General features: G+C 41.6%; 1 protein-coding gene across 1 annotated transcript in view; it reads left to right on the top strand.

Moving 5' to 3' along the window:
• Positions 1–20,226, top strand: part of ATXN10 (ataxin 10) — a 225,650-nt gene that overhangs the window by 59,768 nt on the left and 145,656 nt on the right. Inside the window, exon 6 of the mRNA XM_037847617.1 lies at positions 14,839–14,919. Within this exon, the coding sequence (XP_037703545.1) occupies positions 14,839–14,919 (81 nt within the window). The remainder of the gene's footprint in view (positions 1–14,838; positions 14,920–20,226) is intronic.

Raw genomic sequence — 20,226 nt, 5'->3', positions numbered from 1 at the left:
AGTCGATAGAGTACAAAACTATATGGGCTTAGAATCCATGGGTTTGTTTTCATTTCTTTTCTTCTTCCTCCTCTTTTATTCTTGGAAAGAAAGAAATGTGAGATTTCAGTAATGTTTGGTCTTTTTGTTTAGGTATACCAGAGACAGGAATGTATAGTGAGAAAGCCTTTGGCAATTTGAATTTTTGGAATAATGTTCCTCTAAAAATGTTTTCCTTTGGTTTGCAGAAGTTAGAAACATGTTTTCATGCTCTTAGATAAACCTAGGTGGATCCAAGCGTAGAATTTTGGCTTTTGAATTCATCTAAAGTCAAAGTTGTGTTTCACCACCTTTTATAGGTGAGAAACCTGAGATTTAAGCAAAGTAAACCAACTTGACCAAGGTTACACAAGTGTTGTGTAGCAGAGAGAGGCTTGAAAGCCATGCTTAACTTTTTTTTTTTTAAACAGGTGAATTTTATTGCATCTTTAAAATCACAAATAGGTCTGCATCTTGTTGTTTCCATTGCTGCACAACTCTTATATCTTATTCATCAGCCTGCTGAACTGTTCCTTTATCTAAGACATAGATACCGTCCAAAAATTTTATATCCTTGTTTTTAACTGTGTGGCTTGCTGAATCAAAGCAGCTGAATTTGATATAAGTTCAATGTCATTTCCTTCAAGAATTAACTCATCTTTCTGGGCTTGAAATGCTAAACAGGCAACATCTGGCCTCATTTGAACCCTGCGTATATATTTTTTCACCCAGGAAATTTCGGATTTCAACCAGAGACCCACTCTCCTGAATAACAGCGTTGATGCGGAAGTGAGCACACACAGACCTCATCTTGTAACGGAACCCCAGTGTAACACCCTTGATCATGTTCGGTACATGACTATAGATAGTGCAAACTGTAGCCAGCTCCTTTCTATTTCCCCACCATTTGTCAATCTGAAGCCTCTTCTTTTTCTTCCCAGGTGGACTGAGTTCTACACTGATATGATGGAAGTCCCTCTGCAGGGTTCCTCGGGGGCCCTTCACAGTAACTGTGCGTCCCTTTGGCCTGATGTTAGCCTTTTCTGGAATGTTGACAGTCTGCCTGCTGAGAATGGTCTTCATTCTTGCAGCAGAGAGCCCATGCTTCACTCTTAAGTCTTATCCTCCCCCTTCCTTTTTTTTTTAAACTATATTATATATTTTAAGAAACATCGCTAATTTTCAGGAAGGGACAGTCCACACTACAAAAACGAAGTCATAACTGTGAATAGAACATTATTTTAATTGTTCGTATTTTGATTATCTAGTTGACTTATTTTCCATGCCAAAGCTCACTCCAGGCTACTGTCCCCTAGGCTCCAGGGATGTTTCTTGCCTTGTGCATACCACTTTGGCTTAAGTATAAAGACATTAGGAAAATAGACATAATTGTCTTTCCTCTTGCAGTCTGTCCTGTGCATTCTAATATCGTAGTACTGAATGCCCCGTGTTGAAATGTGTTAGGCTGTGAGCTCTCTGATGGCAGGATTCAGTGCTCTTTGTTACTGTGTTCTTAACGGGATACTGTCTGGCCTGTGTTACTACATCAGCCACGACTCTTCTGAATCTAAGTGACAGAAGCCTAATTCAAATAGTATATGCACGAAAGGGAATTTTTTGGCTTACTAATTGAAAAGTCTTAGGGTCATCAGATTTAGATACAGTAGATCCAGGGTTCTCATTTTTCATCTCTTGTTTTAATTCTCAGGGAGAACTTCTGCCTCCTGTTGTTTGTAGCTTATGGTCATAAGTTGTTGTTTATAACTGCTAACAGTTGGCATAGCCCATGGCTCAGTCCTCAGCCCACGTTTCTATCATTGCTTCTTTCCTGTGTGACCTCATCTCGTTCCGCTACTTAAAATACCATTTCTGCATCAAAGATTTTCAAATTTATATCTCTGGCCTTGACCTGTTGCCTGAGCTCAAGACTGGTAATATTCAACTTCTAGTGTGTGCTCCTCATTGGCATCTAAAACTTACCAAGGCTACAGCTAAAATTTTGATTTTGCCCCCTGCTTAAAAACTTGCAGCTGTTCCAGCAGTCTTTATCATCTCAGAAGAGGGCCCCACCATTTACCCAGTTGCTCAGACCCAGCACCTGCTCAGCGCCTGCTCAGCGAGTCGGGTGGGTGGTGGCACTCCGGCCTCACTGTGACCTTCCGGCTTTGCTGCTGCTTTGTGCCTGTGCAGAGAGGCCCCTGGAGGGTCCTCGTCCATCTCCTCGAAGAGACTTCACAGGCTTCTGCCACCCAACAGCCATCATCTGTTCCTGAAAATCAGTCTGCAGTTCCTGTATTTTAGCCTTTAGAAAATAGTATTCTAATATGAGTAATTAAATTTTTTAAAATTTATTTTTAGTTTACCTTTATTTCTTTTATTAGCAGACTTTATTATTTAGAACATGTTCTGATTTCAGAAGAGTTGAGCAGATAGTACAGAAAATTGCCATTTATCCCCTCTCCCCTTTGTACACAGTCCCCCCTGTTACTAACATCTTACACTATGGTACATTTGTTACGAAGAATGAACGAATGTTGATACAGAGCTATTAGTCCATAGTTAATTCAGATTTCCTTAGTTTTCACCTCATGCCCTTTTTCTGCCCCACATCACATTTGGTAGCTGTGTCTCCTCAGGCTCTTGTCTGCGACGGTTTCTCAGATGTGTTTGCGATGACCTTGATGGTTTTGTGTAGGACTGGTGAGGTATTTTCTAGAATGTCCCTCTCTCGGGACTTGTCTCATGTTTTTCTCATGACTAGACTTGGTTATGGGTTTTGGGGAGAAAGATGAAAGAGAAAAGTGCCATTTTCATCACATCCTATCAATGGTGCCTCCTGTGAACATGGTTTATGCCTTGTTGGCCCCGATTCACTTGGCTGGAGTAGTGTTTGTCAGGCTTTTCTGCTAGGAAGTTACCCTCACCCCCCAGTACCGTCCTCTGTGGAAGGAAGTCACTTTGTGCTGCCCACGTTTAGAAGTGGGGAGTTCTGCTTCCCCGCCTTTAGGGTGGAGGAGCAACATAATGTATTCAGAATTCTGCATAGAAAGGGATTCTTACTTCTCCCTCATTTATTAATTTATTCACTCATTTATTTTTATCAGTAGAGACCAATGATGGATACTTATTTTATAGTTCAGTCTTGCTTTATTTATTTTGTTGGTCCTTGAGGGCTCTTTGGTTTGGTTCCTGCATCCCGTGTGGCGGTGGCAGTGATGGTTTGGGACAATTCCTTCCTTTCTGACACTGAGGCTCATCTTGTCAATTTCCAGTCCTGTGTTCCTTAAAAGGAGAATGGTGTCAGTAACCAGGTCTGGGTGCTAAGTATGCTGATGGCGTGTCTTCTAAGCCCTCTCAGCTGACAGAGAAAAGAAATATATGTGCATGTACTAAATATACACACACATTATATGCACATATCTATAAATATTCCCATATGTAACCATCTACTATTCCTGTATGTAACCATCTACATCTATATTAAGTTAAAAAAATGAGTTTTTACAGATGTGTCCAACTCTAATCCGTCGCCACATGGATTATTCTAGCCTCCTCCCCTTATCTATAAATCCCCATTTCAGCAGTGATAAATAATAATTAAATTTTGAAACTCAAAATCTACATTTACTACTTCAATGTATTACTTAAAAGGAAAATCATCATGTATATGTTTTCAAATACCCGTAAACAGATATTCATGATTTGGGACTGATATATGTCTCTTATTGAAATGAATCATTTTTCCCTATGTCATCTTCTTGCCTTAAAGTAAGACTCAGTTGGGATTTCCTCCTGTGATATCTTAATACACATTTGTAACGATTTGAGGAAGTGAATGTTAACGAGATACTATAGCAGAGAATTAAGATAATGGTTTTGGGGTCAATAAGACATGAGTTTAAACCTAGCTTAACTCCTTGGTTAGTAATGATAATAAATGTTGATACCAGCAACTACCATTTTATTGTTTATTTTATGTCAGTCACCAGGCTGAATACTTCTCATACATCAGTGTCGTTTAATCCTGACATCAATTCTGTGATAAAAGCAGTTGTATTGTTCAAGTCAGACTAGATTATCCTTTTTTAAAAAAAATTGAGGTAAAATTGGCAGTCAGTGAAATTCACTCTTGTTGGCATACAGTTGTAAGAGTTTTTACAAACTCCTTCAGTTCTGCAGCTAACCACCGTACTCAAGATAGGGAACAGTTCCGTCACCCCCAGCCTCAGGCAGCCACTCATCTGTTTTCTGTCCTAATTGTTTTTGCCTTTTCCTCAATGTCATATAAAGGAAACATATGGTTTTGTAGCGTTTTGATTCTTGCTTCTTTCACTTAGTGTCTTAGTGTACTGAATTTGAGCTTCATCCGTGTTGTTGAATTTATCAGTAGTTTGTTCCTTTTTTTTTTGGATGTTTTCCTGCTGAATAGGTAGATATATCACTGTTTATCTACTCACTAGTTAAAGGACATTTGGCTTTTTGGCAATTATGAATAAATGTGCTGTAAACATTTTTATATGGGTTTTTGTCTGAAAATAAGTGTTCATTTCTCTAGGGTAAAGATTGGTTTGCTAATGCTGCCATTATGCAAATATCAGAAATGGATTGGCTTTTATAAAGGGGATTTATTGGCTTACAAATTTACAGTTCTAAGGTCATAAAAGTGTCCAAACTAAGGCATCAACAAGAGGATACCTTCACTGAAGGAAGGCCAGTGGCGTCTGGAACACCTCTGTTAGCTGGGAAGGCACGTGGCTGGTGTCTGCTGGTCTTTTGCTCTTGGGTTGTGTTTCAGAATGGCATTCTCCAAAATGTCCTGTGCATCCTTGCTTTTTTCTCCCAGGGCATTTCTTTCGAAGCGTCTGGGGATCGGCTCTTAGCCGCTCTGGGGCAAACTCGGAGCTCCATCTCTGAGCTTAGTATCTCCAAACGTCCTTCCTTCTGTCTGCATGTCTAAGCATCAGTTCTTTTTAACTTAACTTTATCTATTCTAATTGGTGAGTAGTGGTATATTATTGTGGTTTTAATTTGCATTCCACTAATGACTAGTGATGTTGAACACTTTTTTATTTGCTTTTTGCCATCCATATATCTTCTTTGGTGAAGTATTTGTTCAAGTTTTTGTCTATTTTTAGAATTGTTATTACTGAATTTTGAAAGTTCTTTATAAATTCTGGATACAGATCCTTCGTCAGATATATGTATTCCAAATTGTTTCTCAGTATACGGTTTTTTCCATTCTCTTTACAGTGTCTTTTTAAGAGAAAATTTTCATTATGAGAGTCTAATTTATTGTTTTTTTCCTTTTTATGGAACACGGTTGCAGTGTTGTATGTGAGAAATCTTTGCCCAACTCAAGATCAAAAAGGTTTTCACCTGTATCTTTTTCTGGAACTTCTATAGATTTAATTCTTACATTTAGCTCTGTAATCCATTTTGAGTTAATTTTTGCATATAGTGTGAATATTAGATCTAGGTTCTATTTGTTGTTTTTTTAAATTTGGATTCCCAGTAGTTACAGCACCCATTTAGTTTTCTTTCTCTGTTGAAATGGTGTTTGTCAAAAATTTACTGACCACATACGTGTGGGTACACTTCTGGATTCTTCGGTTTGTTTCATCTATCTCCTGTGTCAGTCCTTTTGCCAATGGCATATTGTAGCTCTAAGTCAGTCTTGAAATCAGGTAATATGACTCTTCTAACTTTGTTCATCATTTGTTTTAGAAATTGTGGCTCTTTTCCATCCTCTTTGCTTTCCATATAAATTGTTGAATCAGTTTATTGATTTCTACAAAACATCTTGTTTGGATTTTGTTGGGATTGCATTGAGCCTGTGGGTCAGTTTGGCGATGTCATTTAAACAACTTCGAGGTTTCCCATTCATCAACACAGTATTTCTGTCCATTTATTTAGGTGTTTTAAAAACTTCTCTCAGCAGTGTTTAGGGGGATATAGCATTCAGGTCTTGCACATATTTTGTTAGGTTTCTATTTCAGTATTTCATAGTTTTTGGTGCTGTAGTAAATGGTACTTTAAAACAATCAATTTCCTATTTTTCATTGCTAGCATAAGGAATAAAATTGATTTTGTTTATTGACCTAGTATCCTCAGACCTTGCTAAACTCACTTATTCTGGTAGCTCTTTAGGAGATTCTTTGGGATTTTTTTTACATAAACAATGATGTCATCTGTGAATAGAGAGGTTTATTTCTTCTTTTCTAGTTTGCATGCCTTTTACTTTTGAGTATCTAGTACAATGTTGAGTAGGCATCCTGAGAGCCAACATCCTTGCCTTGTTCTTGCTCCTGGTGGGAAAGCATTCTGCCTCTCACCATGAGGTGCAGTGTTAGCTACTGGGGCTTTCTTTTGTTTGACTGTATTTTTTTTTTTTTTTTTTTTTTTTTTGTATACGCACTGTATGAATGAAGCTGAGAAAGTTCCCTTCAGTTCCTACTTTGCTGAGAGTTTTTATCAGGAATGGATATTCAGCTTTCTCCAGTGCTTTTTCTGTATCTGTTGAGATTATCGTTTTTCTTTAGTCACTGATTCAGTGAATTACACTGATAGATTTTCACATGTTTAAGCAGCCTTACATTCCTGGAATGAACTGAGGATATGATGAATTATCCTTTTTAGATATAGCTTGTTTCCATTTGCTAATTTGTGGAGAATTTTGTGTTTTATGTCTGTGCTGGACATTGTTTTATAGTTTTGTTTTCTTGTAGTCTTTGGTTTTGGTATCAAGGTAATGGTGGCCTCTTAAAATGCTTTAGGAAGTTTTTCTTCCTGGTTCAGTTTGCTAATGCTCCGGTTATGCAAAATACCAGAAATGGATTGGCTTTTATAAAGGAGGTTTATTTGGTTACAAAGTTACAGTCTGAAGGCCATGAAAATGCCCAAATGAAGGCATCAACGCAAGTATACCTTCACCAAAGGAAGGCCAATGGCATCCGGAAAACCTCTGTTAGCTGGGAAGGCACGTGGCTGGCATCTGCTGATCCAGGTTGTGTTCCAGCTCCTCTCTCAGCTCCTGTGCATTCTTCAAAGTGTCTCTCTTGGCTGCAGCATCTCCTTTTATAGGACTCCAGTGCTTCAGTTAAGACCCACCCTGAATGGTTGGGGTAACACCTCCATGGAAATTATCCAGTCAAAGGTCTCACCTACAGTTGATCGAGTCACATCTCCACAGAAACATTCAAAGGATTCCAAACTAATCAACACTAATACATCTGCTCCCACAAGATTGCATTAAAGAACATGGTGTTTTGGGGGACATAATACATCCAAACCGACACACTCCTCTTTTTCTGGAAGATGTTTCCTAATTTTCTGCCCATCACCATGCTAGGTGCTTCGTATGCATCAGCTCATTTAATCCTGACAGCAGTGCTATGACATAGACTGTTGTATCTGTCAAGATAGTGTCTGAAACAAACAATTCCCAAGCCCTTAAGGCTGGGGAACAAAAGTTTGTTCTCACTTTTCTACTTGCCCAGTGAGGTCGGGGGGTTGGGATGGGACGAGGTGCTCTGTTCAGTTTAGAGCCGATTCTGAAATGGACCCAAGTCTTGGGGGGCCCTGTCTTCAGCCCTTGCTTCTGCGATTCCCAGGGCAGTGAGTAGGGACCTTAGGAGGTGCAAGCTGCTCTGAAAGTCTTCTGCCCCAACAGTGACATGTTATTTCTGCTCACATTTTAGCATTCACAGCAAGTCCCATGGCTCTGCCTGGGCCAGGGGGCAGGGAGTGCCATCCTGCCGTGTACCCAGAGGCAGGAGAATCAGCATCTTCTGAGGTCCAGAGGCTGGATGCCAGGTCTCACGCCACCCTGGCAGCAGGCTCCCTCTGAGGCCAGAATGTGCGCTCTTACCCTTCACAACTGCTTCATCCCCACCAGTGTGACACTGAGCAAGGGGCGCTGAGAGGCCCACGTGTGTGACGGGCCCAGTTCCTGGCTGGAGGCATGCCCAGGAAGTCCTAGCTGCTGTTAAGTTTATTTTCAGAGATTATAATTCATTACTTTCTAGAAGAAGCATCACTGTTGAATCAATAGACTGGTATTTTTCTTTCTATCTTATTTAAATTTAATCAGTTGGAAGCCTTATGTTTTAAGCCCTGCAAAGGAATCCAAACTTTCCCTTTCTCTATTTAACAATTTAAAAGAAGAAAGAAGGTTGTTTTCTATATAGGAGCTTTGTAAGCTTTATCCAGATCACTTTATTAGGCAACTACGTGTTAAGATTTCCCACATCTCAAAACAAGTAAGAAAGAGAGTAACAGTTTTCCGGAGCATGTTTAAATGAAATTATTCATTTTAATCATCGAAACATAAAAATACTTTCTGGGTTTTTGCAGTCAGTGAAATAGCCATTGTAGAAAAATGATGTAAAAATGTAGTCAGTGCTTTGGCATCAGCAACTTGATTTGTGTATGTTAGCTTTTCTTTAAGCACGTTTAAATGATGAATTTTAATATTAAACTGAGGCATTCCACCCCTGATGTTGCCTGGGGCGAGTTCATGCTGGCCCCAGAGGCAGAATGCAGTTGCAGAAAAGCCAGGCCACCTGTGGCAAGCCTGTTTGCCTCGTGCACACGAGGGAGAGCATCTGGGCTGTGAAAGGTTGTGCATGTGAAATGTAGGATATGTGCAAGTACTGCATTTCAAGGTTTTCTTTTTTGGAGATTTTTTGTTTGTTTTTGATGCCCTTTCTATTACCGCTTCTTTAGCTGATAGCACATGAAAACTTATACATAACTGACAACCAGTTAAATTACTGTTTGCAATTTTCATGGAAAACATCTGCCTTCCATTGGCATTTCATCGGAATGGTCTTTGTGTTTAATATTATTTGCAGGTAGTGTCACGTATAAAATGTTATGCCATAAGGTGGTATGGCAAAGAATGCCGATGGTTTGTATGGACAGTGTGCCGGTCTGGATGTATTATGTCCCCCAAAATGCCATGTTCTTTGATGCAGTCTTGTGGGGGCAGATGTATTAGTGATGATTAGGTTGGAATCCTTTGACTGAGTGTTTCCATGGAGATGTGACTCAGTCACTTTGGGCGAGACCTTTGATTGGATAATTTCCATGGAGTTGTTACCCCAACCATTCAGGATGGGTCTTAATTTAATCACTGGAGTCCTTTAAAAATGCTGGCACAGATCTTGACGTTAGCTGGCATAGCTCAGAGATGCTTGGAGTTGTGGACCCCTGATGTTGGCTGCAGCCAAGGGAGACACTTTGAAGAACGCACAGGAGCTGAGAGTGTGAAGAACGTGCAGGAGCTGAGAGTGGGGCTGGCACACAGCCTGGAATCAGCAGATGCCAGGTATGTGCCTTCCCAGCTAACAGAGGTTTTCCTTCCGTGAAGATGTACTTGTGTTGATACCTTCATTTGGACATTTCATAGCCTTAGACTGTAACTTTGTAACTAAATAAACTCCCTTTATAAAAGCCAATCCATTTCTGGTATTTTGCATAATGGCAGCATTAGCAAACCAGAACAGATAGCCTCACAGAACACTCTTTTTCTGCCTATAGCTATATACTGAACATGAGTAACAGTTCTTATTTCTCTTCAGGAGTTCTAATGTTGAAATAAAAACACCTCTGTCTTCACTCACGAGTGGCTGTTAACCATCTATTGTTTGAATGAAAGAATGGCTGATTGAATTCCATCTCTGATTAGCTTGAATTAAGGTGAAATGAAGAACTAGACTCCGACTCAGATTTGTGAGTTCACCTGGAACTTCTTTCACACACCCTCTCTAGGGGAGCGTTCTAGGAGGAATCATGGAAGATCGGAAACCGAGTGCTCGTTTTGACTGTTCAGGTAACCAGGGACCTTCACTACGACACTACACTTTTCTGGGCCAATTCCTCATTGCTGATTTCTTAACTAAGTGATGGATTTAGATGAGTAGTTTGCAGACTTTTGAATTTCATGCTCCATATATGTTTTTAAGGGCATGTGGACATAGCTGCAAATTCTCTAGCGTGTTTAGAGCATGCTCGGGCTACAGGGTAGCAAAGCTGCCTGTTCCGCTGTCTCTTTCTGAGCCTCAAACGCGGGTACTTCTTCAGCCCCCTTAATGTAGCATCAGAGAGATATCTTCCTTGGCCCTCATGTCGACTTTGCCTTTTTAAGTCTGGTGTTTTCTTTGGTTAAAGTGAGTGAGCCAGTGTTCGGGTACGGTGACTTTGTGAGTGTGTGTTTTTGCACCTGACTGGTAGCCAAGGGAGCGTGATCTTGGAGTCATTGCCAGTGGTTACTTATCTGAATATTCAGAAGTGCAAAGTGATATTTAGGAGATTTACCTGAAGAGTGTGCAGTCTGTGCTTTTGAAGGTGCTTTCGCATCTTTTCTTGGGCTAGTCCTGACTGTCAGAGAGCTGGACGTCTAGCTGTCATTGTTCGGGGCTGCAGAGGGTCGCCTCCTAGCCGTGCCTGGTGCTGAGGAATGGGACACGGAGCAGCCGCTGTGTTGCTGCGGCGTTGACTGCGGCGTTGACTGCAGCGGTGCTGGCGACGGCGCCGCTCTCCACACACGCGGGAGGAAGGGCTCTTTGGTCTCTGAATAAGGAATATTCATACTTTTCATGAGGACTTGATTTATCTTATCTTTCGGAACCTGTGAATTATGAAACTGCTCCCATTTTGTTCAGGCTTCTAGGAAACTCAGACAATTTACAGATCCTCCCTGAATTAACTAGCTGATTGGGTGATTGTTGAGTATTTGCAGTGTGTCAGACACTGTTTTTGGCATTGGGGGCTTCAAAAATCAATACGATATTACATTTTAGAGGGGGAGACAAATAATGAACAAGAAACCAGATATATAAAAAGTGTCAGATAAGTGCTTTGAAAAAAAATACACAGCATGTTTTATGTACTCAACTGTCCCTTAGAATGGTGCTTGACAGGTAGTAGACAGTATGTAAGTATTAACTGTTATCATTAGTCATAGTTTTAACATGATTGGTTGGGAGGACAGACATTGTGAAAAAGAAGAAAGAACATCAAGTCTTGGGTACTGTGGTGAGGTTGTGCGATTTGGAGTGACTGGGTGCTACTTTAAAATCTGGTGGCCATAGCAGTGCTCTCTGAGTTGGTGACATTTCAGCTGGTTACTAAATAGCCAACTCTTGGGAGCTCTCTGGGTAGAGGTGGGGACAGGCTGGGAGAAGAGTCCAGGCAGTGGACGCATGGCAAGCAGAGGCCTCTGCTGCAGGTGATCATCAGAAAGCCTGCGTGGTTCGTTACGGTGGGATGGGTGTGGGGGGCACGTCGTAAGACCCACCCATGGTCAGAGAGGTAATTGGAGGCCAGTTTGCAGGGCTCCGTAAACCAGGATAAAGAGATTGGACTTTACTCTGTGTACAGTGGGAGTCCCTCGGAGAGTTTTTAGCACTGAGTACAATGACCTGGTTTACGTTTCACTCTGGCTGCTGGACAGAGGTTGAACTGGAGGTGGGGAGAGAATGGAGGGTGGTACCCCAGACAGGAGTTGCTGTGGCAGAGATTAGGTGGTAGCAGTGGGGATGAAGAGAAATGAGTAGATTGAATATGTTATGCAGGCTGAGTTGATGAGACTTCCTGATGGATTAGATTTGTGGAGGTGAGGTGGGGAAAAGAAAGGCAAGGTAGGAGCTAGGTTTTTGGATTGTATTGCCAAGTGGGATGGGTGGAACAGTTTGGGGGTGGGAATGGGGAAATCAGCATTCTGTTTTGGTTATTGTAAATTTGAGGTGCTCCCTCTGCATCTAAGTGGAGACATCTTGTATGGGTAGGTAGAGACAGAGTGGAAATTAGAGACGAGGGCACACAGGGGGCGATGGAAGTGTGTGTGGGGAGGTGACCTGGTCTGGGGCTAAGGGAAGGCCTTCTGGAGAAGGTGAGACTTAGACCGAAAGTTGAAGGGTGGGTTTGGTGGGGGTGCGGGCATGGTAGTAAGATTGTGGAGAGAGAAAAGACATGCACTTTGGCAGTGTTTAGTCTGTGGCATGAATTGTGTGCACAGTTACCCTTTCCCAGGGTAGTCTTTACTACTGCATTTCTGGAAGATTTTGATCTAGATTTTAGAAAACTTGAGTTATTGTGTCACTGAGTTGCCGTGATAGAGAGGTGAAGTCCATCTTCACTTCTGCCCTAGCTGACAGCTGGTGGTGGCAGAGCACCTCCCTCCCTGCCCCTTTCACTGCAGTTTTCACTTCTTAAGCACACATTCCAGTGTGAGAAACTTCCTCCTTCCTTCACGAAGGGCACCTCAGTTCTGCTCTTTAGGCCTTCGGGGTTTTATAAAATAAACATATTGAATTGTATTTATCAAGCATTTGTTGGTTTTTTTTTGGTTTATTTGTTTAAGAAGAAATTCTCCAACTTGCCTTTTATTCCCACAACTTGATTGCTCAGTCGTCTTTGTTGTCCGTTGTCTCAGTGTGAGGTTTGAGGTAGGAAGGGTAAATTGTTACTCCATTATGCTGGAAGTGGAAATGATGGTTGGAGATTTTAATACACGCTTTTCAGCTATTGATAGAAGAAGCGGACAGAATGTCAGTACAGACACAGCTGCTCAGTAGGGTTTCTTGGCACCTTCGCTGGGGTGAGGTTTGTAGAGAAATTTACCCAGCACCTGCCATGTGTACTGCACGTTAGGGTCACCAGAATAGACCATATGCCGGGCTGTAAAATAGTCTAGTAAATGTTAAAGCTGTTGAAATTATACAGAGAATGCTTGCTGAGATTAAATTAGAAAACCATAACAGTAAGCTATGTAGAAAAATTCCAAATTTTTGGAAATTAAAATATCTAAATGATTTGTCAGAGGAAATCACAGGCAAATTAGAAAATATTTTGAACAAAATGATAATGCCAATACAATGTCAAAATTTGTGGAATAAAGCTAAAGTAGTGCTTTAGAGGGCAATTTATAGTTTTAAATGCTTATAATAGAAAAGAAAGTTTAAAACAGTGACCTGCAATTTTACTGTAAGGTAGAGAAAGAACAGAATAAATCCTGAGTAAGTAGAAAGAAGGAAATAATAAAAGATGAGGGCAGCAATCAATGAAATAGAAAACAGAAAAACATGAGAAAAAATTAGCAAAGACAAATGTTGGTTCTTTTAGAAGAGCCCCACAATTGATAAACTCCTAGCTAGACTGATCAAGAAGAAAGAAAGAGAACACAGACGATCCGTGTCAAGAAAGCAAGCATGTTCAGCGCATCAGTCTCCAGCCAACCCCAGTCGCGGTGGAGGGCGTCCTTCAGCCCGGACTGTTGTGCAGGAGCACCTCCAGCTTTGGGGATGTGAATTTCTGGCCCTGAGTCCCTCTGTTTTTAGGTTCTTGAGCACACTGCTATTGTTTTCTCATGTTCTTTTTCTGAGTCCTTTTTTGTCCCCTAACATAAATGCTCCGTTGTCCTTCACCTGGACTTCAGGGAGCACCCGCCAGCCTCCTGACCTTTACCCCTTTCCCCTCTTTACGGCTGATGGGATAAACTTGGTTGTTTCCATAATCCACAATGTGTGTCTGCATATTGCACTTCACACATTCTTCTGTAATTGTCTTGTCTAGACATATCTTGCTCCACTGTTAGAGTTTGGAAATAAGGCTTGTGAACCAGTCATCTCTATATCCCTAGCCCCTGGCCCAGAACTTGGCATATTGGGTTTCTGAATGAATGGTCTTATGGGAAAATGTTTTGAGTCCCGAATGTCTAAATAATGAATGAGGTTTGGGATCACAAATTTGTTTGTATCTCTGGCGTGGAATGCCTGAATTCCTGTTGTTGCAGCTTCATAACCCACCAAATTGATATGAAAATTGGTAGAGATTTAAAATATTATCCACATTTGTTAAAAATATTTTACATCAAATTGTTGCCCAGCTATTTTAGAGTCTGTAGAAGTGTAGAACATGTGTTTAGATTTTGTTTTTGTATGAAGGGACAATGTGTTGTGGTAGTTAATATGCTTCATTTGGTTATTGTACTGAAAGACATACTTTTATTATATTATTTTGTTAACAGGTGATTAAATAAGCTGTGTCTGTAAATATCTCTATTTAATGCTTTACAGTCAACTCTTGTTACTGAAACCTTGGTTATAAATGGTGTATTCTTTAGTTCTTAGGTCTTTCCCTCAGATGCCCTCTGGCAAATATGATTCAGAGTTCAATAATGATACTACTCGGTCTTTTCAGTTGTTCCAGTGGTACTTTGAAGAAATATGCCTGTAATCTTTGCCTCAGGCTTTCATAAGTTGATCTCTAAGTTTAGCTGAGGGCATTGCGTGTTAATGAGGATGTTTTCTCAGAAACTTCAGAAATCTTCAAGGGTGAGATGATCAAGCCCCAGTGTTCATTACTGTGTCGTTGGCATGTATTTAAATAAAAAGCATGATGTGACCATTTCTTTGGTTAATTTTAGCACTAAACTTCTGACTAAAACAATTTTTATTTTTTATTTATACCTGAACTTGTAACTAAATTTCATTTTACTGTTTAAACTGTAGTGAAGTATTTTCGTTTCTCAACTTAAATAAAATCTGTAGTAGGCTCTTTTCTTCAGTTGAGCAAATTTGAATTATTTCAATAAATTTTCAGAAGTAAAATTAGAGAAAAATATTTTGAGGTTTTTTTTTCTTTTAACTGTTACTAGAGAACTAGTAAGTGAACCTTTTACCACATTTAAGATGACAGCTAGTCAAATATTCAATCAGATTGCTTTCTTTTATGTGTAAGGTGTGCCTCTAAAGTAGATAAGGTCATGTCTGTTTTATTATGTGTCTAGTAACCAAACTTTTTTCCCTCTTTTCTTAGGTTCTTGATTATTACAGACCATTTTCTGAAAAGCCCGGAATTGGTAAAAGCCATGTATGCCAAAATGAGCAATTCAGAAAGGTAACCCCAGAAACCAATGTGGTTTTGAGTATTTAGCATTCCATATAGAGTATCCTGTACACATGATTGAAAAACTGTGTGGTTTCGTAGTTGGCACAAAATCTCTAAATACATGTTTGTGTCGGTAATGGTTTTAAGTTGGTTGGTTAACATTGCAGCCTGGCCACAGCAGGCTGTGATTTATGTGGGGTTGCAGAATCCAGGTTGGCGCCATTATTCAATAAAGATGTACTAAGAAAAATATTAAGAACAAAATTCTATGCTTGTCCTTTGATTTTATAATGGTAATTCCCTCAACTGTCTTGCAGCAGTATATTTGAGATGTGCTCATTTGTACGTATCACTGGTATGATGATTTGAGATAGATTGTGCCAGGTTTGTAGTTTTTCTATAGCTAAGTCAGACTAAAGGAAAGTTAATCCCTGCCCGTGGTCTCCGTCCTGTCGTAAGGGCAGTGACCTGGGAGTGCAGAGGCGCAGCGTTGGCCTCCCCTCAGTCAGTTCCTTGTGGGTAAAATGAGGGGATTGAACGCGATAACTCACAGGGCTCTTGACATTCCAAGAGTGTGTTTTCCCTAACCTTGGGAGAAAAGTTGCCTTAGGAAAGTAACCATTTATTCAGAAATCACAGATGTAATTATCAAAAGCTTAAAAGTTAATCTTTTGAGTGTAGTCACAGATTTATAATTGTGATGGTTCTGAAATTCTTTCTATATATTTGGATTCCTATAATTAAGCTTTATGAACTCCTTTGTGGTGTTTTGTTTTGTAGTTTTTAAAAACAATCTTTTTAGCAAAAAGGAATAGTTGATTTTTTTTTTTTTTTTGGTGAATATCTTTTATTGTATTGTTGATTACCTTTAGGATGCTCATACACTAAGAAAACAATGTCAAGCAGAGAAAGCCGTTTATAATTATGCTTGTGAAAAATAATTAAAAATTATAAGAAATTATAGAAAATTGTAAGAACAAAGAAATGAGAGCAACAGAGGCAGGAAACGAAATGGCATGAGTAGCAAGACTGCAAATATAGTTGATGTTTTAAAGTCAGTTAAATATCAAGTTTATAAATCCATTTACTCTCCCATTCCTCATATGCATACTTCTATTGCATAAAATTAATGATTTGTAGTTTTTTGAACCCAAATAAATGACATGATGTGCAGTGCTAAAAATTAGTAAATTGTCTTGCAATAAGGAACACCTAAATACAAGAATGCACAGTTAATTGTATTTTAATATTCAAGTTTATATTTTTCATATTCCTACCAAGTCATCTATTTTTAAAAACCAATCCATTACCTAACCAACTAGGGATGATAGACTATAAATCCCCTGTTGTTGTTTATAAAAAATTGTAGGTGGTGCTGCCCTCCTTCATGCCAGTTTCTGTGCCAGTGTAACATCCTTCCCTGGCTTTTATTTCCTTCAAAAGGAGGAACAAGGACCTCCTTTCAGAACAAGGACCGAGTGTCTTGTTATTGTTAGTTCTCTATCCTTAACACCCTGCAGAACCACTGTGGGAACTGATAACAAGCACTGCTGACAACTATCTCTGAGAGGACGTCTCTGATGAGGGCTGAGACGGCATGTGTGTTTGGAGTCTGGGTTGGCGGGCAGGGTGCTGTAGCGATCCTGCTGGGCGGACCGATCCAGACACTCATCCCCGCTTGTCCTACTCAGGGGCAGTACTGCGCTGGTGGCAGTGTTCTTTCTCAGCTGTAGCAGTTGGCCCACGTTGGCTCTTTGTTTCACTTGTGTTCCAGGGGAGAATGTGTCAGGTAATCAGTGGAGACCTCTGGGCCCCTGGCATCCCAGAAACGCGTCTAAAGAGCCACCGGGCCACGGGAGGGCAAGGAGGAGAGGAGCCCGCACCCCCTGTGCCCGTCTTCTGGCTCATGAGGCTGCTGCCCTGCATTTGTCGGCAGACGCTGTCCTATGGTTGCTGGACTACAGCAATAGCCTCAAAGGGGAGTGGGCAAGAAAATATTGGAACATATATTTATATTTATTTGTTGTCTAAAAAATAAGCTTTCTATGTAAGTTACATAAATTGGGAGTGTGTGATGAAATTTTTTTATTGATCAAAAATGTTTGACGAATTCCTAGACTGAAGCATGCTGTCGGGAGATCATTTGTTCCTGTGCACCTTCATTCTTTAACGATTTTTAACTGAACTTACATTCAGTCGGTCCCTGAGGGCTGCTAAACCCTGAGAACACCCAAGCTGCCCAACACACTAGCGTTTAAGAAGGAGTGCTACTTTTTGTGGCGTCATTTGCCATGTCAGGAATCATAATATTGTCATTTTGGACTATGTCAGTCAAAAGCAATTTTTATAGTCCTGGTATTTTCAGGGGCCTCTGTCCATGTCTGTTGTGCGTGAGGGCAGGTGATCAGAACCCCAGGACACACCTTGAGGCCCTTTTGGGGATGGAGGGTAGGGGAAGGGACTGCTGTCCTTGGGTGCCAAGTAAGCATAACCCTTCCAGGTGTGAGGAGGTGTTAACGTGGTATTCTAGGACAGGCCCCTCCTCTTTTCTAAATGCTTGCTTTATATGAGGATATGTGGTAAGTCAGACATTTAATTGACCACACCACATCATAAGTCTAAAAACTGTCACTTAACAACCAGCCTTAACTTTGCTCTGCATTTTGTGCAATAGATTTTAACTGCTCTTACTATGAATACATTATCAGTGAAAATTTTTATTTAACAGACCTGTGCACATGTCTTGCCGTGTAAGCCAGGCGTTATCCTAAGCCCTCCTTAAACATTAACTCGGTCGTCAGATGGCCTGTGTAAGGTCGACACTGTCCGTTGCCCCCGCCTCATCGCCGGGCGCGCTGAGGAATGCTGGTCGGGGAGCTCACCAAGGCCACGCAGCTTGCCAGGTGGCCGAGCGGGGTGCAGCAGGCCCTGGCTCTGGAGCTGGCACTGGGAACTCTGGGCCACGCTGCCTGCAGCTAAACCCTACCTAGGGTAGATGCTCTGTGGTAGTGTAAGACCCTCAGAGCACCCATAGCACACACTGTGAGGACCAGACCGATCGTGCCCTTTTAAGAAGAGAGTGATCGTTCTCTTCTGTGTGGTGGGTTTTTTCTCCTGAAGGTCCATCGATCAGTGTATTTCTCTAATATTGATGAAATGCCAGGCGTGGTGTTTGCATGTCATGATCAGTCAATAAAGGTTAGTTTAATTAGTGAACGAAGAAAAGAAAAGAATGACGGCAGAAGCCCTCAGTCTGCCAGAGCCAAATTTTACTGGAGGTGGGTCTTTGTCATTTACACGATGTATAGTATTATGGCAGATTTATAGCTGCAGCAAACTTCTTTTTCAAGGAACCAAAAATATTCTGGCTCAGAATTTGTACTTTTGTTTCTTATGTCCTCTAAATTGCACACATACACACATGGAAGCAATTTAATTATACCAGCAAATTTGGGGGTATATTTGACCACTTTAGGATTGAAGAAAATGAGGCCTAAATGCAGGATTTGGTACTTTACATGGGCGAAAAGAACAGGCTACAAACACTTTTCAGCCCTCTAAGGTTTTAGTTACAGCAAAACATCTTTCGTTTGATTCATTTTATTAAGTGCTGTGTGCAGGGTTCTATCCTAGGTCCTCTGGGAAGATGCCAAGGTTAATGGGACACTGTGCCCACCTCGGGACCCTGCAGCCTCTGGCAGGGTAGAATAAGCATCCGTGTTGCTGTAACGCCAGGTGGCACAGAGCCTGTGCTGCAGGGATGCACCGGGTGGGGCACGGTGGGCCGGGAGGGGGGAGGGAGCTGTGCAGAGCTGCCGCGGGGTGCACTAGGTGATGGCTTTTACGCAGGAGGAGCTCTGACTTGATCCTGTGGGCTGGGTAGGATTTCACCAGGCATGTGTTAAGAAGAGAGTGTGGGAACTTTCTAGTTGAAGCCACACCAGGAGCGTGCACAGGTGCAGGAATCTCTGGAGGTGTTTTGGCAACGTTGAGAAGTCCAGTTTGATGGGAATAAAAGATAAATGAGAGCAATAGGAGGAGAGCATTGAGCAGGGCGGCCAGGGTTGGGCTTTATTTTGGTGGCAAAAGTCTTGGTTCATTCAACAAATATTTATCATCAGACAAAAATACCTGCCTTCATGGAGGTTTTATTCTAGGGGTGAGAATGACCCAAAAAGAAGTGAAATGTAAAAATGCCCAGAGGTGACACACATGAAGAAAAGTAATGCTGGGAAGGGGAGATATTGGGTGGGTAGCCGAGGCCTGGGGTCGAGGATGGCCGGGCTCTCGGAGCTGGTGTGGTGCCGCCCAGCGAGATGAGAGCTGCTGGTGCCGGTGCTGGTGGCTGGTGGGTGGGGGGAGGGCCCGGGGGGCCCTGGCGGAAGCATGTGGGTCCTCTGGTGAAGTGAAGCTCTTGGGTTCCTTTTAGGCAATAGTGGATCATGTTCAGGGTTGTACTTTGGCAGATTAATAGGATTTAAAGGAATGTAGAGCCTTCCTCAACAGGGATATGTAATGAATTAACTTCCCTGTTTGCATCCGGAATGGTGCTGTGCGCCACCCTTAAGAGGACTGAGGAAGCAGCCACTCGGAACATTGTCCAAGTTCTGGGGTTCAGATGAGCACCTGTGCTAGGGAACCCGGGTGAGACGGGACAGTGCTTGAGAGCATGATCAGAATCACCTGAGGAGCTTTAAAAAAACGCGGTGTGCAGGCTGTGGCTCGGACTCTTCAGGAGAATATACAGCTGGGTTGGCGGCTGATGGACTGGGAACGTTGAGGATTGGGATGCAGTGAGTATTAACAAATTGAATTAGCTGCCCTGGGTAATCAACTTCCGAAATTGTAGGTTTGTCATCTGGTTATATAGCCTAGTCAATAAAACAAACACTGCATTTATTAAGCACCTGGCGGTGGCCACTGGGGCTCATGGTGGACGACAGCCTGGCACAGTCCCTCTGGAGGGGGGTCTGTGGGTGGGTCCTGCCCTCCCGGGTTCACGCTTGCCCTAGAGTGTTGTGTAAGTCCTGGAGCTCTATGCTGGTACTACTTTTAATTGTTGTCAAAATTAGTTGACTCCTTCATCCAGGGCCTGGTAGCTTGTTTGGCAGATCACTTAGTGAGGAAATTTTGAATATGGATGTGCATCTAAACTCAATTCACACGGTAAGATTCCACAATTTTCTTGTCTCCCTTCCCAGTGAGAGGGAATGAGTATTAACAAATTGAATTAGCTGCCCTGGGTAATCAGCTTCCGAAATTTCAGGTTTATATTCTGGTTGTATAGCCTAGTTGAGTAAGACAGGATGCCAGTTA

This window comes from Choloepus didactylus, chromosome 8 (assembly GCF_015220235.1).
Source record: "Choloepus didactylus isolate mChoDid1 chromosome 8, mChoDid1.pri, whole genome shotgun sequence".
NCBI lineage: Eukaryota > Metazoa > Chordata > Mammalia > Pilosa > Megalonychidae > Choloepus > Choloepus didactylus.
This window is presented reverse-complemented; position numbering and strand designations above follow the sequence as displayed.